We start from the raw sequence: 24,917 nt of genomic DNA, 5'->3' as shown, positions 1-24,917 counted from the left end.
CGACCCCCTGCTGAGGCCGCCCGCCGCCGCCTCCAGACGGTGCCCCTGCTCCTTGCCGTGCCCTCGGTCCTTCTTTTGTGTGCAGGTGCTGCCAGGTGACGGTGTGAGCCTGGCCGACTGCCCTCCTCCTCTCACAGGCTGCTTCGCCTCCTGCGCCCCTTTGGCCCGCGCTTGCCAAAAAGGGCCGCCGATAGTTACTCCTGATCGGCTGGCGAGATGTGCTGTGGAAGGGGCAGCCTTCCCTCTCTTCCCCGCCTTGGTTCTCCAGGCATCTCCTCCCGAACCGGGCTCCCTTGCTGCCCAGCCCGTTTGAGGTGCATCTGACCCGCTTGGCTGCCCGAACACCGGGATGTCCATTAGATTTCTCTGAGAGACCAAGCAGCTGTGGTGCAGGTTAAAGTCAGCCTACGTCTTCTTAAGAGAGAGAAACAACTGCCTACTGCATAAATGAGACGATAAACTGTGTGGGAAACGGCTGAGCCTGTCATGGGGGAGGAATTTATCTTTTTATAATGTGTTTTGCATAGGAGGGTAGTCCCCAGCCCACCGCCCTCAGGTAGGACACCCGCCGATAGCAGAGGGAGTGGGTTAAGTTGAGGCTGGTGTGGCACAGAGGGGAGTGATGGTGTTCTGCTGTGTGTCGGTCGCAGAGGTTGAGGACCATTATGTATTTGCCCCATCCCTGGAGGTGTTCAAGGCCAGGTTGGACGGGGCTTGGAGCAACCTGGGCTGGGGGGAGGTGGCCCTGCCCAGGGCGGGGGGGGGTGTGTGTGTGGAACTGGATGGTCTTTAAGGTCCCTTCCAACTCTTAACCATTCCATGATTCTGTAATTCTTAACGTAATGGTATGCTGGTCTGGATCTCCAATGTTGGGCGGTACTGTGATACAAGTAATGCAGGCACTCATGGGAGTGGTGTTGTTTTTGGTTTTTTTTTCCAAGAACAGATTTACTGATGGTGTGGGGTCATGATTTGCATTTGTTTTGGGTCCTTGTGTCACTTGTGTTAAAAGCCGCTGAAGGCAGCTAAGTAGTCTTGTGGCTGGCATAAAAACCACTAATCGCTTGTCTGAAGAATCCTGGATTTTCTACTCTTTACTCTTCAATCTCCTCCTCTTCCTCGTAGTAGTTGCTTTCCAGTGTGTCTTGGGAAGCTTAGAGAATGCCGTGCTGCTCTTTTCCCGATGACTGCAGATTGACATAAAACAGCACCTTGACCCCAACCAGCATCCACCCAAACATGAGGTATAGCTGTGTCAGTTTGACCAAAGGGATTTCTTAAGACTTTTAAGGTGTTTTCATCATTCTGAAATACAAATAGCGTAAAAGTTGGTTGATTAATGCTGCTCTTACTAATTCTTACTATCTCTGTACATTTGGTTTTGATGTAAAGAAATGAACTAGGAACTTAGACTTTCTAAACAGACAAAATAAATAAAATCGGTGACTGCTTGTAAAAATTTCTGGTTGCTTATAGGCAGTTTTTTTTTTCTTCCTGGGAAAGTTCCCTGTCTGCAGTACCCACCCTTTAGCATGAAGCAATCATACTGTAATGTGCATTTCTTTTATGAACACACAGTATCAGTGAGTCAAAACAAAATTGTATCATTGTTCCAGTTATTGCAGTCAAGCTATTAGGGAGATGCTGTCAGTTTTAATATATTCTTTAAAAGATCTAATGCCCTAAAATGAGCACTGGAGATCTTTAAACCCGAACATTTTAGAAAATTTATGGGTGGTTTTGTTTACATCTTGCATTTTCACTTCAGTACTGAGATGAGAGCATTTCAGTTATTTATAGGAGAGCTGAAGAGCGTGGCACCGAATCCAAAGTGTGCACCAAAACACAAAGATTTTGTGTTAGTTTCAGAATTTATAAAACATTACCACCGCTTTCAAATAGTCTGCAATTTCATTCCAAAGAGGTTTAAAAGGCCACTTGTCAGCCAGTTCAGATGTTGCTTTTGCGATGAAAATTCTAAAGAAAGTCTGAGCTTCAGAAGCTTTTTAGTTCAACGCCTGGAATAGTTTTTTGAGCTTCTAAGCTGGATTTTCATCACAGTAGCCTATGCTGCAAGTGCACAGATGGTATTCTATTTCCCATTCTTGAAAGCTTTTCCTTTTAGTGACCACTTCTTGAAGAAGAGAAAATGGTAGTAGAAAAAAGTTTTCCTTGCATATGTTACGGTGTGAGAAACCTTAATTCTAAAATATAGAAAGATGTTGAGCTGGATAACGAGCCAGTACAGTTCACTAACAATGGGTACTATTTCCTTGCTTCTTGAATTTTAAGTCCATAATGTGCTTTGAAGAGCTCCACTCTCTTTCATTATGCATTCAGCAAGTTTAAGGTCACTTCTTTTTATCAAACCTCTTTTAAACCCTTGCATTTACTTTAATTTGATGCGGTTGACACTTAACAACTCATGAGTGGGGGAAAAAATGGTAAAATACATCAGTTCTTACTTTTATATGTAAAAAAAACCCCCAAACTAATCTGTCTTTTGAACAATATTCTGTATACATTTAAGTGGTGACAGTAGAGAGTGCTAAATTATACCTACCTGTGTGAGTCTTTTTAGGAAAAAAAACCAAAGGTAAATGGTGACACATCATTAAACCGGATTTTTTTAAATAGTTTTTTTTATGTATTTCTGTCACCATATCCTTAGAACTGGCACCTGGGAATCTTTTAAGTTAAAAATTTTAAAGCAGTTTCATGTCTTGCCTCTCTTCCAGCTGGTGGATTTATAAGTATGTCCTTACTCTAAAACATTTTACTTTCTTCTGTTACTGTGCTGGAAATCTAAGTAGGAAGTGAGTATAATGAAGCTCGTTATAAAAGTCCTCTGTCCCAGTAAATGAATCAGAAGAAAATATTTTTATCTGGTCGCATAGGTTATAGTTACTTGAACTGCTGTTTGTTGCAAGTAAATCACTTCAAACAGATCTCCGGTCGAAGCTTTATACAGGCTTTTAATCTGGGAGCTGACTTCAGTTATTAAAGGATCACAATGTCTCTTTGAATAGTTCTCGAAGCATGCAGGCAGCTGTTCCAGCAGAAATCACATGCGTTTCAAACGCCTCGCTGGCGGGGTCGCTTGGGTTTGCATCCTCGGGATGTTGATACTGGCAGCAGCGTTAAAGCCGGTGCTCGACGGGGCAGCGCCGTTCTGGGGGGCTTTGCTGCTGCCCCCTCCACAGCCGGCCGGATCCTTCTCCGATGAAACCAGGACCCTCTGTGGAGGGGGATTTTCTCCTCTGGTGGGTGGGTGCTGGAGGGGAAGGTGGTGTTGGGGAGTTTGCTCTCCCCCTTTTTCATTTCTCCAGGTGTCTGTTGATTGGGTTGGTTTGGTTTTCAGCTGTTCCTGGCCCGATGGCCTTTGTGGGGAAAGATGTCAAATTATGAAACCCATTTCTAAAGCTGGCATTTCAATTTTGTAACTGGGTTTTCTAGCACAGATCCGGTGCCAAAGCTTGTTCTTGCTGACTCTCAACTTTATTCCAGATGAAACTTTCCCGAACTGAATTGATTTTCCAGGTTGCTATCAATGCTTTGGTGTCATATCTATTAATCTTAGACTGGGATTAGAGGGGAGCCCAAGAAAATCATGCATGAATCTCGGTGGTAGCAGCTGAGTGTGTAACTTCTACCAGCCCGCTGAAGGTCCCAGTTTTAATGTGCTGGACATGCACTGTATAAAAAAGTTTTTGGGAATTGTGATTGAAAACTTCATTAATGCCAAAATATATTCCACTGCTACCTGGAATAAACTTCTATTCCAATTACTTGGAACAAGTTTTCAAAATTAAATACTTGACTCCATAGAATTAGTGTGTATTTTTGAAAATAGTGCATAATATGTCGTTGGACATGTATATATGGATTTATTCGCCCTAAAATATTCTTGTGTGTTCTTTGCATGCATTATCATTTGTGCGTGCTCATACAAATCCACTGGCAAATTAAAAATATACCTCTGTAAACAAGAGCTATGTATTCAGTTGCTTTGTTCTTTGATTTTTCTAAATTAAATTCACAAGCATCTCATAGGTATTACTGTTTTGGTTTTCTCCGTTATCTACAAATAGAGGCTGTCAAACAGTTAATACTCACATTTCTGCAGGCACTGCACACGTTGGTGTAATCATGGCACTGTGCACTATTTGCATTTTCTACAACAATTCCACTATTGCTCTGGACTACTCATCAAATTTCTAGAGCATGACTAAAGGGTTTATTCTTAGGAAATGTTGCATACGGAAATATAAAAGACCATTTTGAGGGCATTTTTGAAGTTTACATTAATTCAGTGCTTCTCTATATTTTAAAACACATGGGAATTAATGTATAATGGACACAGCTCTTGTGTTAAGAGTGTCTTAGGGTAAGTGTAGGGGCTGCCCCATTTTCTTCACTGCTCTGTCAGGGACGCTTCGCCCGTGTGTTCCCCACTGCAGGATCAGGCCCCCTTGGGTTAGAATTACTGAATGTGTTACAGTGTCGTTATAATGGATTATTTATGCATTCTAATTTCATTAGCATGCATTATTATTTAATGAGGTTTAATTTCTACTATAAAGTTGCCTGTTACGATGTTTAAAATAATAGTGATATTTAGTTTTGAAATCTATTAGGTCATTTAGCCTCTAATAAATACATTTATTTGGGCTCTGAAGCCTGGACCGTTGCATATTTGCAGTTCCTGCAAACGTGGATGCCTCTGTGACATTCAGCTTGGGAGAATGGCAAATAAGGGAAGTGCTGGTGGTACTTAATTACCTGTGAAAAACGTACACCCATACAAGTTTGGAGCACAGATCCAGTTCTTGCCTCACGGCACTGTGTTCACAATTAAGAGGTGGATGGAGGTGTGGAAAGGAACAGCAAGTCCCTGTGAAGTGGACATTGCCAAGCCTTCTGTAAACAATAGACTGATTCCTCCAGCCTTTTTTATTCCCAGTAGCTGTTGGGTTTCGTTATAGGTTGGGTTTAGTCCCTTATAAGTAACTAGACTGGGCTTTATTTTTTTGTGTTCTGGCATTTTACTAGAGAGTGTACCAACAGGACGAGGGGGAATGGCTTCAAACTGGAAGACGGGAGATTTAAATTAGATATTGGGAAGAAATTTTTCCCTGTGAGGGTGGTGAGCCCCTGGTGCAGGTTGCCCCGAGAAGCTGTGGCTGCCCCATCCCTGGAGGTGTTCAAGGCCAGGTTGGACGGGGCTTGGAGCAACCTGGGCTGGTGGGAGGTGTCCCTGCCCTGGGCAGTGGGGGCGAACTGGGTGGTCTTTAAGGTCCCTTCCAGCCTAAACCATTCTATGAATATTCAGTGTCATAAATAACATTTGGAACTAAATGGACTGGTTCTTTTAGTTAAATCCTATATTTCCATGCCTCCCACCTCCCCAGCTGATAGACTGCTGAGCTTAAATATTGTCACTGGAATCTGCAGTTGGCAAATGGTAATAGGAGAGTTTTCTCAGCCAGTGGCATGAAATGAAGGTAATTGTAAATCCGAGGCATTTAAAAGTAGTAGGAACAGTGTAATTTAATTTGGCAGCAGTAGCAGAAGAAACACTTCCTACCTGTGTTGTTAAAATGGAACATGGAAATTAGCATTCGCGTTGGCTTCAAGACTTGCCAGGCTAACTAGTCGCAGGAAGAAGAATGCGGCTGAACCATGTACTGCCGTGGGTCACCTCACTCCTGTGCCCTCATTCCCCTCGGGTCTGGTCGTGTGGCCCTCTGCGTGCGGTGTGAGGCAGGCGCTGGGAGAGCCGGGCAGCACACGCTGCCCCTTCCCTCGTCCCACCACTCATCACGCGTTCCCTCACTCGACCCATCTCACCTCTTGCAGCATCTCTTTCGTCTCCTCTCCGCTGCCTTTCCTCCTCTCCCTCGTTTTTCACCTCTGTTTTCCTCTTTGCACAGCACAAGCATTATCTAAGCTCCTCGGGAGAAGCTGTTGAGTCTGTTATTTGCTTTTATAACTACCTCACCAATTTTCTTTCTGCCAGGCTTTTCAGCTGAGCCGTGTGCTGCTGTTCCGTGAGTTCAGGGGGCTACTCATGTCAAAAAACATGCCGAGGACATCTTTTACCCATATTTATGGCTTCTTTATTCTCCTGACACTTTCATGTCATTTCAATGACTGTCTGGTTCACAACGAAATGACTCTTGACAGTCTTCACTGTCTCCAATTTTAAGGTTTGGCCTTTTTTTTTTTTTTTGCTTTTAAGCAGTATGTATCTTTCCTTTTTGCCACTTATTGTTTCTTATTGTGTCTCCCTGACTGTTCATTTAAAATATAATCTCAAAGCTCACTTTGCAGCTCTAAACTCTGCTGGCCTGAATTAATTTTTATTTTTAGATTTTCTCAAGACGTAACTGAAAAGTTGCTGGCCTGTTTGAATAATTTGGTCTGCCTGAGCGAGTGGTTCTTCTTGGGAAGGGCGTGATGTAAAAAGTGGAGAGCGGGAGCCCGTGGGTGCTGGGGGCAGAGCCCAGAGCAGTTCCTGGTTCTGGGAGGTGATGTCTGGAAGAGTTGGGGGGAGAATTAGAAGCTATTACATTAAAGAAAGATGTGTGCGTGGCAATCGACACGCCAGCCGTGGTGTTTTCCTTCTGTATCGCAGGGCAGAGGCTGTGCCTAGCTTCTGCGGGGTTTATCTCGATTTAAACAAGGCATTTTATATGGACAGATAAAATCCAAATACTTAATTTTCCATCCGTTTTTAAGATTAAAATATATGCGTTTGTGTACATGTACACACGTTTTAGTTTTCTCCTTTACTCTACAAAAGGACACAATTGACTGGAGAAAGGATTTTTGGGTAGAAAAGCAGAGACTGTGAAGATGTTGTGAGAAACAGCGCATGAAATGTAGGTGAGAGTAGATGGAGCAGAAGCGAGGCATGGTGGGGGGATGCGGCAGGAGAACCTACCGGCGCCGGCTCCTTGAGGAAGCCCCTCTGCAGGGTCCTTAGCAGAAGCCCGAAATCAGTGCTGCTGCGCTCGGCGCCGTCCCCCCCCCGTCCCTTCCACTGCCTGCCGTCGAGGTGGGTTGCTTGCTACAGCTTCCTGCAGGAGAAGATGGGAGGGATGGTGGTCTGCATTTGATTGACAGTTTGTCAGCCAGATTAGTAGTGTTTGTGCCATTCTCAATGTGTTTCTTTTGTGTGCACCAAGCAGACTTCCCGGTAGATTTTAGGAATGCCTGCGATGCTATTTCAGAATGCAGATCCCTGTCTGCACCACCCATCGCAGATCTCCTTTAATTCACCCTCTCCTCAACTAGAATGTACTAGAGGAGAACAGTAGTTAAATAGCTAAAGGGGGAAAAAAATTGTATTTACGCTAAAGTGGTGGTGTAGGATGATGGTTTAATCCCCCCGTACACAGTCGCTTAATAGCGGTGGGTGTTCTTGAGGTCCGGCAGCTGGTGGGTGAGCTGCCCCTGAGATGCTGCTTGTAGCTCGGTTACTGTGTTACCAGAATACTTTATCTTGCTAACCATGCATCAGATGTTTGGAATTGCAGGGAAAAAGCTAAAATAGCTGTATATAGAGAAATTACTAAGTTCTGTTTTGCTTAAGAGACCACTTCATATGGTTCCTCCGTCAGCATTTATTAGTTTGATTTCAGAAAGACTATCTAGAAATCGCCGTACTGGAAATAAAATCAGGAATTATTGCAGTTATTTTTTAAAAGTTGTCTGTACGAGATGTCTCTTCGAGTCTTTAAATCTTTGCCATTCTTTCTAAATGCCTGTAATTATGCTTGGAAATTGGGAATATCGATGCTGTCATCTTTCACTGAGTAAGAGCATCACAGGCCTTATAAGTTAACTACATCTGGTTCTCCTCTTCCTCTAGAGCATCACCCAGATGAGGGATTAAAAATGCGTTTGGAGCAGATGTTTTGTGTTTCTAATGGGCAGTGTTATCTTTAGAAGAGAAAAGATAAGAAAGAATAAAAACCCAACATAAAAAGAGATGTTTGTCGGATTCATTTTTTTGTTCTTCCTGGCTCTCAACATCCTGGTACGGGGCAAGCCTAGTGCTGCTTTCTCTGTCAGTGATGTATTTTCATCACCTTGAACACAGCGTATGGAAATACTGACAAGTGTTGGCAAGACCGTAACCAGCCTGTGATAGTAAATATTTAACTTTCATGTTCTAATTATTTTTCTTACTCCCAAATTTATATGCTTTGTTCCTCAAGTAAACAAACAGCCTTGCAAAGTTTTGCTTGTCTGCTGATCTACTATAACTGTGTTTTTACGAGGCAAGCGAAATATAAATCATTTCGAGGTTGAAATCAGTTGCTGTGGGAAAAGGAGAATGAGTAGTTTCTGTTGCAAACAGTTTACAAATTTAACATGCAATTTATTAAGCATGTTTGCACAGTAAGCTTAGGAATGTTATCATGCTAACAGATTTTGTGGTGGCATTCTTAGAAAGTTCTGGTTTGAAATCTCAGGTTATACTGAAATTCTGTTTTCTGAAAATGTAGTTGTTTTGAATATAAGTAGAGAAGTGGGAGATTGTCACCTACTCTGTCAGGAATATAAGTTTGTAGGTGTGTGGTGGTATATGCTGTCTAAAGACTCGATGTGCACGTCACGTGTTTGGGATTTTTCTGGTTTGTTTTTTTTTATGAACAATCTCTTGTTTTGCACATGTTCTTACTGTGGAACAACTGGAGCTTTCTGAATGTGTTTTTACTACCAAAATATATGTATTATGTAAAAATATATTTAGGCGGTATAGCCAAATTGCTGGTTTGTCTCATTAGTACAGGCTAAAAAGAAGTTACGTGCAGTTTTGACTCTAGTATTTTTTTCCTCAGCTTTTTGTTTTTTTCAGATACAACCCTTTGACCATTGCTTTTATTCTCAGGATTTCTGAATTTCTCCAAGTCAGGTACTATTAATATGCAGACTTCATGCCAGATCCCCTATGGTTCAAAATTAAGCTTGCCCCTATATTAGCTCTAAAAAATAAGATCACTTTGTTTCTAGTCCTAATGCTGTTTATCTCCTTTAAAAGTTTTCATCCTCATCTTGTCTTAACAGACTTCTTCCCAGGGGCCTGTAAGGACTATAAAAATCTCACTGAGAAGGAATTTTGAGCTTGACTTCATCTCTGCAGCTGCCTGTTTTCTCTAGAAGCATTTGTGGCGTGGTGCAGGACCTGCCTCTCGGAAGGAACCAAGAGAAGATCCCAGTTTACCTTTAAGGGGTTTTTCAGTCTCCTCTTGGACCACTGCTTGTACAGATGCTGCCGAGCTCTCGCAGAGCCCTGCCACATCTGCTGAAGGCGACAGCCGTAGGACGGAGACGCCCCTGTGAAGCCACTGCTGGATTTTCATCAAATATGCTTGTGCTGGAGTGGTGTAAGAGTAGGGAGAAGTGAAGAGGAGGAGCAAGGGAAGGAGCACTTTAGGAACTCCCATCTAAAATAAAAGCGTGTCCCCCAGAAAGGCTTTAAGGCCTTCTTTAAGTGCCACGCTTATGGGACTCGTACCTGTTATTTCATTTCTATTCCTTGGAACAGCTGGTGAAGGAATAATCCTATGTGAATCACAGTAAAAAATAGTTAGTCCTGCTAATCTTAATCTCCGTCTCTAATGACTTCATGCACTCTGCTTGGGTTGTTTCAGAGATAAAATAGGTAAAAAAATCTGGTTTCTCCGATACCTTCTGCTCAGAGTTCTTGTAGCAGAGCTCTTGCAGGTTAGTGCAACATGTTGGGGGTTTAAGTACTTTGACCCTTGAAGCGGGTCAGATCAGAATTGAGCCCCCTTTTAGCTATGATGCATTATTCCATGGCAGCTAATACAATTGTGCTCAGATAATTCAGTCTGAACCTGAAATCCGTGAATGTACCTTTCATAGGAAGTATGTCCGTGGTAATTCCTCCTGCTTTTTTTGTACATTCAGTGGTATCTGAGTTTATCCTTGCTTTTCTGGTCCTTTCAGTCAGGGTTTAGGTGAATACTGTAAAGGGTAAATGATCTGTCCTTGGTACAGCAGCATCTGATTTGATCAGCCGGTGCATGGGTTTTATAACTGTCTTGTTGTTTTGCTGTGAAAAACAGTGTCTTGCTATGAAATTGTTTTTTTCTCAGTAACGGCACTTATGTCAAAATAACTTCTCTTAAAGCCAGGGAGTGTGTGAGTACCTCTGGGACCTTTCTGCGATGCTGCAGGCAGTATCGTTTCAAATGGAAGCTGATTTCTAAATCCTCTGGGAAGAGTTGTCTCAAACAAGAAATGCTGGGCTTTGTTGTCAGTTTTGCTCCTTTCGAAGCAAAATTGACTCCAGTTGCTTACGTTTGTGTTCATTGTATGAAGCTGACATTCTCTGCCAGTGTTTGAAGAGGGCTGAGTGCTCCTCTGCTTGTCCTCAACGTTGTTAGACACCCACATGCTCTTGAGAAAGCTGGGGAAAGTATGGCATGAGCTGTTTAGACCTGTGAACTGAAGTTAGTTACAAGGGAAGTAATTTTCTTTCTGGCAGTGACGTCTGTTTTTAACATGAGTGACCCTTCTGAGAGGAGGAGAGTAAATAGGAGTTCCCCATCTTCTCTTAAGGGGAGCACAGCTTCCCTTTCTCATCTTCTTACAGTTCCGGTTCTTGTCGTTTCTGTGGAGCATCATTAAGGGTTCATTGTGGGGGAACTATCATTTCATCTCAGTTCCTAGTTAGCTAGCTAACGCTTTTGCTGTAGTAGTGCTCGTGTAAGAGGTAACGTGGCGGGACCTTAACTCGATGCTTCCTGGTTTTCCATTGTTTTGTGAATTAAACTCTCATGTTCAGGAAGAACATGAAATGCACTGACTATTGTTGAAAGCCTGCAGTCTTAAGTAAGAGTTTTCAAGGAGTGGTTTTGATTTTCTTGAGGGTTTTTTTTCTTTCTTGTGTACATACCTGATCTTGTACACACATCAACAGCTCAGCAGTTACATGAAGCTGAGGAGTATTTGTGCTTGAGGTGCAGAAAACTAAATGATACATAAAGTTCTATACAAAAATTGTAGAAAAAACCAAACATCTGGATTAGAAGCAGAATGTGTATTCCCTTCGTAGTGTACAAATGCTTTATTAACATGTTTCTTCACCTCTGCTTTTCGAGGAAGGATGTCAGTGCAGAATTAAGCACGAGAAGTGCGTGTTGTTGCTTGGGATGGTGTCTCTCCCTGGGTAGCACGTAGGAGCCCCCGTGATCGACAGCCTGTCTTCACCCCACTGTGTAATACCTTAATTATCAAGTCCAGTACGATCAGCACCAGTGTATGTTTTCACATTTTCAGTGTGTGTCCCCCTTCCCGCTCCCCTGAGACATTGATTCCCGTCGTTGGTATGTGTCGTCCCTATCTGTGCTCCCCCATATTTAAGCAGTGCGTTGGTAGACTTCTCCATCCAAGTCATCATCTCTGCTTCTAGGATGTTGAAGGAGTACGGCAGCAGCCCCTTCTAGTGGTCCCCTCCGTGGATCTTCACTTTTTCCCCCTACCTGTTGGTCATCCTGGTTCTTCCTCTCATCTCATGTGAAGGTGTGGGGGCAAAGCACAGTCCTGTTCCCCCCAGTTCTTTCAGGCCATGGCACAGCAGGGGGTGGAGCAGCGAGCAGTTCCTTGCGGTGGCTCCGGCTCCCGGGCAGCTCTGCCCACCGTCCTGCGTGGCCAGCGGGGAAGGAAGCCGGCCAGACACCTTACTTCCTCCTTGCTCTTGTTTTTGCACGATTTACAAAAGCCTGCAGGACTGCAAACTGGGTGCCCCCGAGGTATGGCTGTGAAATTATTAGTTACTTAATTTGGAGGGAAGCCCTCGGAGTCCCCCAGTGTTTGTGGACTTGCCTATTGTCTTTGGAGGGAGGAGTGCCTGTATTTCAGAGGATCAGAATTTGACCCAAAGATGTTCTTGTCTTCCCCCGAGAAACTACCGATCAGTATGTCTTGTGTTTGAAACCACATACAGAATGCCAGTGTAAGTATGTAAGAATACTTTTTTACTTTTTTGAGGTGATTAACATATAATTTGTATGGGGAGAGTAGGGAATTTCCCTGGATTGTATTACTTATGAATTTTTTGGCTATAGTTTAAGATCTAGTTAGTGCTTTCCTGATTGAGACGCTGCCAGGGAAAAGTGAGTATATAGACTAACTCTTTAGTGCCCTTTTTTTTTTTTTTTTTTTTTTTTTTTAAGGTGGGGTGGTTGTTTGGTTTTGGGGGCTTTTAGTAGGAAAACAGCCATGTTGAACAAGGGCGAGTTAGTTGTGGCCGTTTAGCTTGTGCGGGCACGTGCTGAGGTTGCCTGTTTCAGGTTGTCTGGTCTAGCTTAGCCTTGGAACCGAAAGCTGTGATTAATCTCTGCGAAGTGAGATAAAAGCCATTATCCTGCCTTGCATTAGAGGGAGGTGGAAGTCAGCTTTTCTCACAGCACGTTTCCTAGTCTTGACACTCCTGAATTTTGACTCATGCTTTTCCTTAGGTCTCCCTCTCTGTGTTAAGTATTTCACATTTCTGTCTCGTGCCTCAGACAACGTTTCACGTTCTAGTTAGGTTTCTGGTTCTGAGGCATCTCAGAGAGTTGTTCTAGCCCTCCTCCACTCTCATGGCCGTGGCTTTTTATTGCCACAGGTTTTAACAGCGCATTAATTCAGTTCCCTGCCAGACTAGTTAGTTCTCTTATCCTGGTGTCCTTGCTTGTTAAGTCTGTTCCTCTGGCGGATCCATGCTCCTTTTCTGTTCACAGTCACCCAGTACTCGTTAGTAGGGTTAGTAACATAACTGTATGTTAGTCATTCTGTGGATGAATAACTGCAGAATTACCAACGGTGATTGTTTTCACTGCATCGTTGGCAGAAATCTGCCTTGGCTTGAAATTTCTTCCCCACCATAAAGGCTAAACACGTAGTTTTTAATTGAATAGAGATGCCAGCTTTGCAGGAGTAGGAATTGCCATCTTAACCACGTAGGAAAACTTGTGGGAAATTAATGTAACTGTGCGAATTTGCAGCAGAGGTACTCTGCTTTTTTTCCGATTCTTCCTTCTGTACAGCTTTAAATGGGAAAAAAAAAACCCTAATTCTTTTAATTCTTTTGGACAGGTTCAGCAACAGGTTCACCCAAACCTTTCAGCAAAAGAAGATTCCCTGTATTACATTGAAGAGTTGATTCTTCAGCTGCTAAACAAACTATGCATTGCTCAGCCACGGTCTGTCCAAGACGTAGCGGTAAGACTAGATACGGGAAAACCAAGTGCTTGCTTGCAGAATCGCTAAGATGAACTAAGGTGTTTTAAACAGTGCAGGTTGAAGTTAAAGCAAGGTGAATCTGAAGAGCAGAGCCTGTTCATGCTAAAAAATTATATAGTATTCAGATTTCACAAAGCAAGCTTGATTGGAAACTCATTTTCCTATACAGGGCTTCAGAATAGCGATTGTGGGAATTTTTTCCTTTAAGCATTATTTTTATAAATGCAGAATACTTTGAAGGATTTTGTGCTGCTCGAATACACCTTGGACTTAATGTAAGGATGTTGCAAGTTTTCCTACTCTTTGCCATAAATATACAGGAAAAAAGTAAATATTGGAATGAAAGGTTACTGTTGTTAGGCCTGGATTGTGCAGCTGAGGGAACAGAGTTGTATGTTCCTGGAACTTTATTGAACTCACTGAGGCTCTTGTATTATTGCAGCTGTCTGCTTTTGTGTCATCAGTTACAAAATGAGGGCTTTAATGGAGTGCGGTTCAGTATACAGTCTAGAGGGAGAAAGTGCTTTCATGTAGCTATGACCTATTATAGCTTTGTAGAGTATTAATTTTACACCAATCTATATATCTAGGATTTTCAGCCTAAACCAAAATGAAGTCCTTGTCTAATATTCTATATGGTGTCATGGAAATAGAAAAAAAATAAAATATATATATTTACAAGATAATTGCCTGGGGGGTTTTAGATTCTTATTAGATGCAGCAGTCACCCTTTATTCAACATTGAGTTAATTCATTAATTATTTGTTTCGGTTTATGATTAATATATTTTGTAACACCGATGCATAAAGATTATAGTATGACTAATAAAAGCAAAACTTAATAGTCCCTTAATAGCTCTCAGAATTGTTAGTACCCTGAGTCTGGGTTTGAACTTTAGATGTGGAGCTGAGAAATGCCATGTTCTTTCTCCAGTTCCCAGCTGATGAAACCCTACAGCACACAGGACAGTTTGAGATAGCACTGATTGTTCTATACACCAACTCCGTAGTTGTCTGTTTCTGAGTCATGAGATGATAAAATTACCCTGTGTACGTATGAACTAATAATTTGCACTGGATATCTGTATGCTCCACAAATTACTGTGTGTAAAACTGCACGCAATATGGACAGCCTTCTGAGATAACTGACAGCTCTCTGAATTGTGGTTATGAATATCACAGTAGAGACTAAATCTTGTGTACTGTATTTTAAATATACCTGGCATTTTAAAGGTGTGAATAATAAAACATTGTTATGCTTGGCAATATAACATTTATTTAATTTAAAAACACACAGCTAGGTCTAAATAGTGGTAAGAGGTTCCCCAAAATGTTATTGTTCTGTAGGTTAATAAATTCAGACTCTTCCAGAGCAGGGAAAGTAGAATTCAGTTTTGTGTTATGGGTTGTTGGTGAGATTGCGCTGCCAGCAGCCATCTGAGATCCACGAATGAAGGCTTTTGGCTCTGCTTCTCAGCTGGTTTTAGCTGTTAAGAGAAAACATGAGAGCTGTGATCTCTAAAGTTTATCATGCAGATATTTACATAACAGCCTGGAGTTAATGGAACTGTTTGTGCATATTATACTTCAGTATTTGCAAGATCAAGGTCTAAAATCTCAAATTATAATGGTTTTATAAATAGAAAAAGCCCTTCAAATTGTTCCCAGGAAAACAAAGTCTGGGCGCGAGAGGCATGTGTTACTCGTGACGAGCACTGTTAAGTTGAAGGACAGCTGAATGCCACGGCGTGTCCATTTTGCGGGCGATCTCTTGGTAGAATCTCAAGGAAAGTTCATTTCGGTGAACCAGCCCAGAGCTTTCGGCTGCTGTCCAAGAGGAAAGGTCACCGTGTGTTTACCTGGCACAGACAGCTGACACAGAAAGTTGAGTGTTAAATGGCCATGTGCAGATATTTAAAAGCTGCCTCTAAGAAGACCTGAGGCCTCCTGTTAAGTTTCAGAATGCGTGCAAAAATCTTTTTATCAAAGGGACGCATAGATTTCACCATTTTTCTCAGCTCATCTGTAAAATCTCTCCTGTAGGAGTTCGCTGTGGCCCAGGTTACAGGGCCAAAGCACGGGTCGGCTATGGCACCGCACAGCGTACTGTGCCTGCCGGGCAATACCAGGGCACGGTGGTGGACCCCGCAGCAGGACGTGATCGCTGCTCCCCCCCTGAGCTGGCTAACTTAAAAACCTGTTTTTCCAAAGTCCCTTCAGAAGCGCTCATCAGAATTCAGTTTAGACTCGTTCTTTCAGCGTTTAATTCCCCAGCTCACAGGGGCTCCAGCGGAAAGCCTGGAGTACTTCATGGAAAGGAGAACTGGGGTCTTGCACGTGTTTATCTGGGGGCTGCTGAAGTGTGGGACTGCTGCCCAAAGCAGTTTCTTCTCTTGCAGAGGCATCTCGCCTGTTCCTGTAGCAGCTGTCGAAATGTGAATCTATCTAAAAGTGACCTGAAATTGTGTACAGTTTGCCATGGCAGTGGGGGCTGTGAACTGCAGCCACTGTGGCTGGCTGTGCAGCAGGGAAGATGCTCCTGTGCGGGCTTGTGGAGTCCGAAGTGTTAGAGCCGACCTTTTTTGTCAATCACAGCCCTCCTCCTAGTTAGAAGAACCTGCCCTTTTTTTCTTTTTCATTTCTGCCATAGACTTGATCTCAGATAGGACAAGTTACACTCTGGACATTTATGAAATAGACACAATAGCAACTTGTGTTTTTCGTTTAGACTGTAAATTGTTTAGTACTTCCTGATGTTGTTTACACCTCAGCTGAGGTTTCTTGCTGCTCTTGTGCTGAAAAGATTGTAGAGCAGGAGTTGTTTTAGGAGATTTGAAGGAGTTCTTCGTGCTTAGGGAAGGGAGGTTGTTTGGGATTATTGAAAAGAGTGAAGCCGAGTTGGGCAAGGAGGAGAGAACAGTTAGGAAAATGTGTTGCAAACACTGAGGAGGAGGATAATTGTCTATACTGCAGGGGAAGTAATTTGCCGTTTTATTTTCTTTAAACTTCTCTTTGATTACTGCGGTTAATCTAAGTGCACTCTTTATGTTTGGACAGGACCGCGTTCAAAAGACATTTCCTCATCCAATAGACAAGTGGGCGATTGCTGATGCGCAGTCTGCTATAGAGAAACGAAAAAGAAGAAACCCTCTCCTGCTACCTGTGGACAAAATACATCCTTTATTAAAGGTACTGAAACCAACAACCTGATGACTGCTGCTTCTGCCCACCACACACCCCCAGCTGTATTATTGCCCTCCAGCATAACCTTTAAAGTATTTCTTTAGTGTATGTGAAACTAGGTGAGTTTCTCATGTTGGCTGAAAGACTAAAGTCACCGTAGAACAGGATGAATATATTGTTGTATGCAATAAATGTAGATACCTAAATTCAGCACGGTCTAGACATTAGTGTGTTAATGCGTTACTCTGCTTTGAGATATGACTAGTTAGTTTTTAACGTAAATAAAACCCAAACAAACTCAAATATGTTACCTACTTCAGAAGCACTGTTTTGATGCCTTTATTTGTTTCAAAATGCTGCAGAAGCCAAAATAGAAGAGAGAACAAGTAGATCCCGTTCCTTGTATACTGTCAACTAAGATGCGTATCAGTGTCCTTTCAGTTACTGTTGAATGTCACTGATGCCTTGGTTTTAAAATCAGTAGATCTGCAAAGGTGTAACAAAAGACCAAATACAGACTTTATGGTTGGTAGGTTTTGAGGAGGAGAGTGGCCACCTCAGGTCTTAGACGTCATGTCACTTGTAACGGGTATAGAGCTCCTTGCTTACAGGCAGGTTTTAGCGTCACACAGTAAGCATATATTCAGACTGTGCCCCTATAGTTTTGTTGTTGGTTTGTTTGGGGTTTTTTTCACAATAAAACAGTACTCTGATTTTGAAATCAGTGTTTAATCACTTTTAGATCAGTGCTGAATCAGTAGATTGAGACTGATTCAGCTCTTTTTTTGGTATTTCTTTTTGCTATTGATTTTGCTTTTTGTTCATAGCTTAAAAAAAAGGCTTTTCTCCAGTGGTGACATTGTTGCACCGGAGTTTCCAGCGGCATTGAGAAAACATTATGCAATCATAAGCAGAAATTAAAGCACTTTTTCAGGTGTAGTCACTGTGTTGTTTTATACAATGTCTCCATTTGTGGCGATTAATGAGAGGGGAGATGAGGAGAGGAAAGAAAACAGCATTAAATAAGACTTTCCTAGACAACACTTTTTCTTTTATGAAATCTGGTTTAGAAGTACGTGGACATAGGCACAGAATCTCATTTTTAGAAGATGCATCAAAATGTGACAACAGGAAGACTACTTTATTCAAATGCATGAACTTGCCTGTACTTATTCCTGATGGTCCTGTCACAAATAAGAGGCCATGTGGTGCCTGCTCTGCAGAACACGGAGCATGTCTCACGAGAAGGACCTGCAACCTTCCTCCTGTTTTTTTTTCTGTTCAGACTTCAGTTATTAAAGTTTAATTATTTTATGTAATGCAAGGATGCAGATAGCTTAGTTGTTCAGCCATACGTAAAGGATGGACTAAAATAGAGGGCAGTACATAACGAGTTGAACGTACGGTCTGTAGTTTCGTGGAAAACAACTTTTTCCATCAAGAACAATTGAAAATGAAGCATGCTCTTTTCTGAAGAGTCCTGCGATAAGCATAGATACAGACTAAAATTTAAGTACAAGAGTGGTTCCAGTGAAGTCCCTTCGTTGAAGGAACCCTATTTTTAGGACTGTCATAAAAGGAAGTATTTGCAAGCGTTTCCTTTGAGGCGGCTGATCAAACTTCCATTAGATGTCCTTTGCCCTACCTATTACATTACTGTAAATTATCAACACAGCCAAGATCGATTTCAGTAGAAAACTCAATGGGGCAGTTGTCATTCTGAATTAATTTCTGGAATAAATAGCATTTTTTTTTCTCTTGTTTTTTTTCAATTTGCAGGAGGTCCTAGGTTATAAGGTAGATTACCATGTCTGTCTGTATATTGTGGCTGTCTTAGAATACATCTCAGCTGACATTTTAAAGCTGGCTGGAAACTATGTTTTCAATATACGACACTTTGAGATCTCCCAGCAGGACATTAAAGTATCAATGTGTGCTGATAAGGTAAGGAGTTGGGATTAAAATAGTCTTTTGGACAGATACAAAGGTAGATACTAGAGTTGATTGTTTGTTTGTTTGTCTTTGTTTGGTTGTTTGTTCTAGTTTGGGTTTTTTGGTTTTGGTTTGGGTTTTTTTTTTGGTAGAAGGTAATCCAAAGTAGGATAGGAGGGAGAGACTGGTCTTATTGAAATGCAGAAGCTTCTCTCATTCGTGCTGGACCTGTCACAGTAAAGGCTTAAGTATAAGTTAAGCCTGTTAAGTTTTGGAACAGTAGTAGCACTTACAAAACAATCTAAGGACAGAAAATTATGTCCTTTATTTCTCAGCTGTGTTACTGTCCTTCTGTTGTCACTTTGTCATGACAGCTCTTTCCTTCTTTATAATACAGAAAAGACGTTTAGTTTTCATCCTCATAAAAATGAGAAACATTTTTGTTTAATTTCATCTTATCAGGAGGGTTTTGTCAAAGTCTTATGCAAGATGCCTTGTTTTCAAAGTTGGTTCTGCATGAATTGTAAGTTGTTTTCTAGGTCGTACTAACTTATAAAGGGGAAAATGGCTTTGGCAACTGATCCAGCCTTCTGATGCCAAAGTTTAAATATTACTCCCTTGTGAAAGTGATCACAGAAAGTATTGTATTAAAAACTCAAAGGATTTCTCTGAACACATTGAAATAGCTGAGCTTGAGCCAAGTGTAAATAAGGCTTGTATGTAATTTTTTTAATTTCTTTGCTAGGTTTTGATGGATATGTTTGATCAGGATGACATTGGTTTGGTTTCTCTCTGTGAAGACGAGCCCTCTTCTTCTGGGGAACTCAACTACTATGACCTCGTGAGAAACGAAATTGCAGAAGAAAGGCAGTATCTGCGGGAGTTGAATCTGATAATAAAAGTATTTCGGGAAGCCTTCCTATCAAACAGAAAATTGTTCACACCTAATGTAAGTCCTTTAATAGGTTATTGACGTGTAATGTTAGTTGCTCCATTAGCAGCCATAACATATCAACATTACATTCACTGTGTTGGAGGTAAAATTAAATTTGGTTTATTGTGTGTCAGTGCATAATGAGCGTTGCCTGTATATGAAATAAAACGGAGGAATTGCCATTAACAGTATGAAGAGTGCTGCTCTCAGAGTGAAGCTTAATGGGCACGATTCCCTGTCGGATGCCAGCAGTAGCTGGAGTCCTTTGGTCATGTAGCTAATAGTTACAATTTTGCTTAACACAAAAATGAACAGTTATCTACCTGCATGTACAGTAAATGCAGATGAATGCTTGAATTGACATTGGAAGTCAGGGCACCCCTGTCTGCAGAAACTACAAGTAAAGCAGCCCTTGGCTCTGGTTTCTCTGTCTTTGATAAACGATGGAAATATTTGATTGAAATTGTATCTGTGGCAAATTCCGTTGCTGGAGTTGTTTGTTGCTACAAATTCAGGATGGTGGAGTCTAAAAAGGAAGCATAGCTCTTGTAAGAGAAATAATAGTGAGAGATTAGTGAATCCTTCAAGTGGGAGGAAGGAGAAGGAAGGGGACCAGGCCAGCAGAACCTGAACTGGGATTTTTAGGTGATAGAAGCAGGTTCAAAAGAGAAGCAGCAGGAGACATTCCCATTACAGCTGGGTGTGGAGGTTCCCCAGTAGCTGATAGGATATTGGAGCATTGTGCAAATGTGGGGACAGAATTCAAACAAAGAAGATGGGGGAGGAGAAGGGAGCAATATTTTGGAGCTGAGGAATATTCTTTTGTTATATGGGAACGGGTATGAGAAATTTTGAGGTTGGTTGTTCCCACGAAGAGATTGCCATGGTCTTGGCGCTGGCAGGAGGTCAAGCAAGCTCTGCAGTGTTAGGTTGGGGCAGAGGAGGCTTCCGAGAAGTGTGTTTCAGAGGGGTCAGAAGAGGAATGCAGATCATTGGAAGGGGCTGCCTAGTTCTGTGTGTTTGCAGTGTGTGGATTTGAAAAATCTAAAAGTAGAATTTGGAAAAGGAAGCTGCCGATTCCTCCTCTGTACCCAGCTAGTAGTCTGCTAAAGTAGCCAGGTAGCTGCTTTAGTTTTACCTGTGGTTTAGAGGATCTGACCTTGGAGCTGCTTTAAATTGCCTCCTTCCTGTTGTGTCCTGAGAGACAAGAATCGGCAGAGGGGAAAATAACAGCTGTGAGTTGTGGCTGAAAAGGCCAGGCATTTCTGTCCAAAGCACTGAACAGCCTGTACCGGGACTGCTGCTGCTCCGGCCTGGGAAGGATGGTGTGCTTTCTTTCGCTGGGTTGAGAATTGTGCAAGGGTGGATGTGCCCAGGCAAGCCTGCAGGGCTGGGAAGACCATGTAATTTAACTTTCTTCCTAGCTTTCTGTTGGCTCCTCTCCATTTACCTCTTGGTTCAGACTTCACGAAAAATGCTCCGATATTTACATAAGCAAAATAAATTATTCTAAACACTACTACGGTACCTTTTCTCTTTGCAGGATATCGATGTGATATTTAGCAACATTTCAGATATTCATGAGTTGACGGTGAAGCTTTTAGGATTGATTGAGGATACTGTTGAAATGACTGATGAAAGTAGTCCTCATCCTCTGGCTGGCAGCTGCTTTGAGGATCTTGCAGAGGTACAGTGTTTTGGGTTTTTTTTGTTGTGGCTTTTTTTTTTTTTAAATCACTGATTGTTCTGTTTTCATAGTAAACTTTTAGACGTGACTCTGATATCGCTGATAAATTTGCAGTTGTAAAATTTCCTTTTATAAGCTCTGAACAGAGGTCTTTCCTACCCATTCTTTAGTATGTAAGCTAAAGTGTGTTTTCTACCTGTCACAGAAACGATATCAAGCAGGTAAGGAAAAAACTAAAATCTTATTTCAGAGTGAGAATTACTTGCTATGATCCTGTAGGGATGTGGATTTGAAAAGTAACTATCTGGGATTCCCTAACTGAAAGAAAGTGTTGCCTCGATTTTTGTAGGCATTGGTGTGTTAAGGCCAGGGCTACCCAAAAATCGTAGCAGTTGGTCGCAGATCTGCAAAATGAGTGACTTGCGTTACTCTGGATGGTGAGCTAACTCAAACAAAATGTGGTCTTAATTCAGCCAAATGCATTGTTATACATCTGGAATTGGAAATGTTTCTGCAAAGCAGTGATTCTGGGAAGGAATGAAGTATCAAAACAGACATGCAACTGAACAGAAGCTTACTGTTCAGTATTGTAGCAAAAGTGCTATTGATACCCGTTGACCTATAAAATACGTATTAAAGAATAAGAATACGGGAAGACACTGCACATGGATTTGGTGTGGCTCGTACCGCAACATTATTAACAGTTATTTTGTCAGCTGGGTTTGTTGTTTGTTTTTTTTTTAAAGGGCATTGAAATACTAGAAGGACTACAAAAGAAAGTCACAAAAATAAAGCTTTTGGAAAAGTGCTTTACAGCGAGATACAGCTCAGTTCAGTCAAAATCGGATAGGTATATAGGTACCTTCACAACCTGAAAATAAAGTACAAAATTACTCTGGAATTCAACAGAAAGGTGCGCAGCAAAAAGGCAGTATCTGAAAGGCAATAGGACAGTTCAGCTTAGACATACCCTACACCTTTGTCAGGGGAGCAAACTCTTGGAACAAATTACCAAGGTAGATGTGGAGTTTTTGCTGTCTTTGGACATGTTTAAATTGAGTCCACTTTTTCTTGAGAGGTGTACTGAGCCCAGGTTTTTCAACCAAAATGTAAAGGTAATCATGTAAACCACATGAACTGTATCACAGAGGAAGTCAAATGAGATGTTCTGACCTGAGAGAGAGAATATCTCAGGTGAACCACATGGTGAATGTGAAGTTGATGGCTTTTATCTTAAAATTAAGATGTATGTAAGGAAAATGATGGCCAATAGAACTTCCACTTCACATTTTTTAAAATCTGAGGACTGCATGAACACAACAGTACCATTTGGGAAACGATTATATTTTTGTGGGTGTGAAGAATACAGGTTCTTCAGCCCATGTGCCATTCGCTTATAAATATACCACAAAGATAAAGTTTTCCTGGCATTACTTCAATAAACCACTCGTGACATCTCGGTAGGAAAGTCCAGTTGACTAGATCTTAGCTTGTAATTTGTTAAAGCATAATTGCTTGCATAATGATAAGGAAAAGCATTTGAACAATGAATTAAAGTAAGTAGCTATTATATTAAAATTGTAAAAAGACTTGAAATCTGAAATAGTACACACTATCCTGGAAAACATGCATATCTCAGTTTATTGCCAAAGCTACTCTTAGGCATCCTGTGCTTTAAGGGAAACAAATCCTTTTCAATGAGTAAAAATCTACTTGATTTTCATTAACTGAAAAACTTAAATAGGAGATGAAGAACGGATTATTCTTCAAACCTTCTTTTTATGCAGGTGGTAAGTTTGAGTTTAATAATTCAGTTAATACAGAGCAAGACCTGCTTAATAACTGGGCTGTTCATTTGATCATCTCACGCGTTCAGATCATCTTTCTGTGAATATTTGCAAAAGGGATCGTTAAAGAGAGATATGAAAGTGAAGTGTTTATTTGCTCTGCCTATCTTACCGCCAGGCTTGTTCACTTAGTGTTGCCATTATAGAGGTCCTTCAACTTATTTGGAAGGATAATTAAAAACAAACAACCCCGCAAGCTGGAATTTTCCTGCTTTGTCTGTTTTTCTGCATCAGTTCTTGGGAAGGTTTTAACATAAATATTGTAGTGTTTTTGAGATGAGGAAGTATGGGGAAAATACTTTTTTTCCTAATGTGGTGGTAATTAAAAAACTTGATGCCTGACACATATGAGAGGGAGATGGATATTTGTTAATATGCTGGTAAAAAAAAATTTACTTGGTAGTAACTTCTACAATTCTAACTACTACAGTGTGTGATTGCCTTAAATAACCTCTTCAGTGATGTGTTCAGCTAGTGGTGGTAGAGCCTCAGAACGGAGGGCCGAGGGTCTTTGTGCCTGTTTGGAAGCCGTCTTCAGAAGGCAGCTAATAGAGCAAGGTTATTATCAGTAGATTGTAAATTTGTTCTGCTGGTATTTGCCTTTCTATAGGAAAAGTTTTAGGCGTTCACAAAGCAAAAAGGTGGAAACCAGCATGCTACAGCAATAGGGGCTGAAACGTACAAACACCAATCCGGAACTATATGCTGCATTAAGACAACTTACATGGGCATCAAGTGAAGGTCTCCATATTTCAGTAACTTTTGCAAAGTGCGCTGGCAGCCCAGCGAGCCCCCCGCCCCCCGGGCTGCACCCCCAGCAGCGTGGCCAGCAGGGCGAGGGGGGATTGTGCCCCTCTGCTGCGCTCTGCTCTGGGGAGACCCCCCTGCAGTGCTGCCTCCAGCTCGGGGGGTCCAACAGCAGAAGGACACGGAGCTGTTGGAGCGGGGCCAGAGGAGGGCACAAAGATGCTCCGAGGGCTGGAGCCCCTCTGCTGGGAGGAGAGGCTGAGAGAGTTGGGGGTGTTCAGCCTGGAGAAGAGAAGGCTCTGGGGAGACCTTAGAGCCCCTTCCAGTGCCTAAAGGGGCTACAGAAGAGCTGAGGAGGGACTTTTTATCAGGGGGTGGAGCCATAGAACGAGGGGGAATGGTTATGAACTGAAAGAAGGGAGATTTAGATGAGATATTAGGAATAGAATCTTGACTGTGAGGGTGGTGAGGCACTGGAACAGGTTGCCCCGAGAAGCTGTGGCTGCCCCATCCCTGGAGGTGTTCAAGGCCAGGTTGGACGGGGCTTGGAGCAACCTGGGCTGGTGGGAGGTGTCCCTGCCCAGGGCAGGTGCGTGGGAACTAGCTGGTCTTTAAGGTCCCTTCCAACTCTAACCGTTCTGTGATTCTATGACTCCGTGTTTTCTTGCAGTATTTGATAAATAGAATTGGCCATGCCACATAACTACTGTTATTTTGACTGAGAACCAATGTGCTCTGGGTTCCAAAAACTCAAAATACTGATCAAAGTCTGAGTGGAAGAAACTGAAAACACTTCTAAAATGCAGTAAAAAGTTTAAAAAGACAGCACAGAACAAGTATGTATTGGTCTGTCTTCCCCAGTAGATTTGTATGCAAGATGACATTGAGTAGTCCCAGCCCTGCTCTCTGCTTGTGTCCCGTGGTGTGGAGGACCGAGCTGCTGGAGCAGCTGCAGCCATCTCTCCCTTCATCCTTACTACCTCTGAATGAGCTGAACCCACACCCCATGGCTGACCTACTGCTTCTGCAGAGGTTTATGTTCATTTTTGCTTGGCTAGCGTGGCAGAGAGAAACTGTATATGCAGTGTTAATGTCCCCTGTCTTTAATTTGGATGTTGTAAAATAAGACCCCAGTCTTGTATGCTTGCAGGTAGTGGGCAGGCGTGGAGTAAACAAAGAAAACCCCAGGCTGTAAACTGGATTCAGATTCTGCTTAAAACCGGATTCAGATTGTGCTTAAAACCTGCCTGTTCAGTTAGAGAGTCTCTAATCATTTCTGTTCAGCTGCTGCTGCTGAAGTGGCAAGCCTCCCCCCATCCCCC

The 24,917-nt window shown here is 42.1% G+C and overlaps 1 protein-coding gene across 1 annotated transcript in view; it reads left to right on the top strand.

The window, feature by feature from the left end:
* The window catches only part of SOS2 (son of sevenless homolog 2 (Drosophila)), a 56,415-nt gene that overhangs the window by 1,118 nt on the left and 30,380 nt on the right, over nt 1-24,917 (top strand). The window contains exons 2-7 of the mRNA XM_009893931.1: nt 86-307; nt 13,120-13,245; nt 16,323-16,454; nt 18,228-18,392; nt 19,126-19,329; nt 20,858-21,001. Of these exons, the coding sequence (XP_009892233.1) occupies nt 86-307; nt 13,120-13,245; nt 16,323-16,454; nt 18,228-18,392; nt 19,126-19,329; nt 20,858-21,001 (993 nt within the window). The remainder of the gene's footprint in view (nt 1-85; nt 308-13,119; nt 13,246-16,322; nt 16,455-18,227; nt 18,393-19,125; nt 19,330-20,857; nt 21,002-24,917) is intronic.

This window comes from Charadrius vociferus, unplaced genomic scaffold, assembly GCF_000708025.1.
Source record: "Charadrius vociferus isolate BGI_N301 unplaced genomic scaffold, ASM70802v2 scaffold49, whole genome shotgun sequence".
Classification (NCBI taxonomy): domain Eukaryota; kingdom Metazoa; phylum Chordata; class Aves; order Charadriiformes; family Charadriidae; genus Charadrius; species Charadrius vociferus.
The sequence above is the reverse complement of the archived record's forward strand: the minus strand, read 5'-3'. Positions and strand labels throughout refer to the sequence as shown.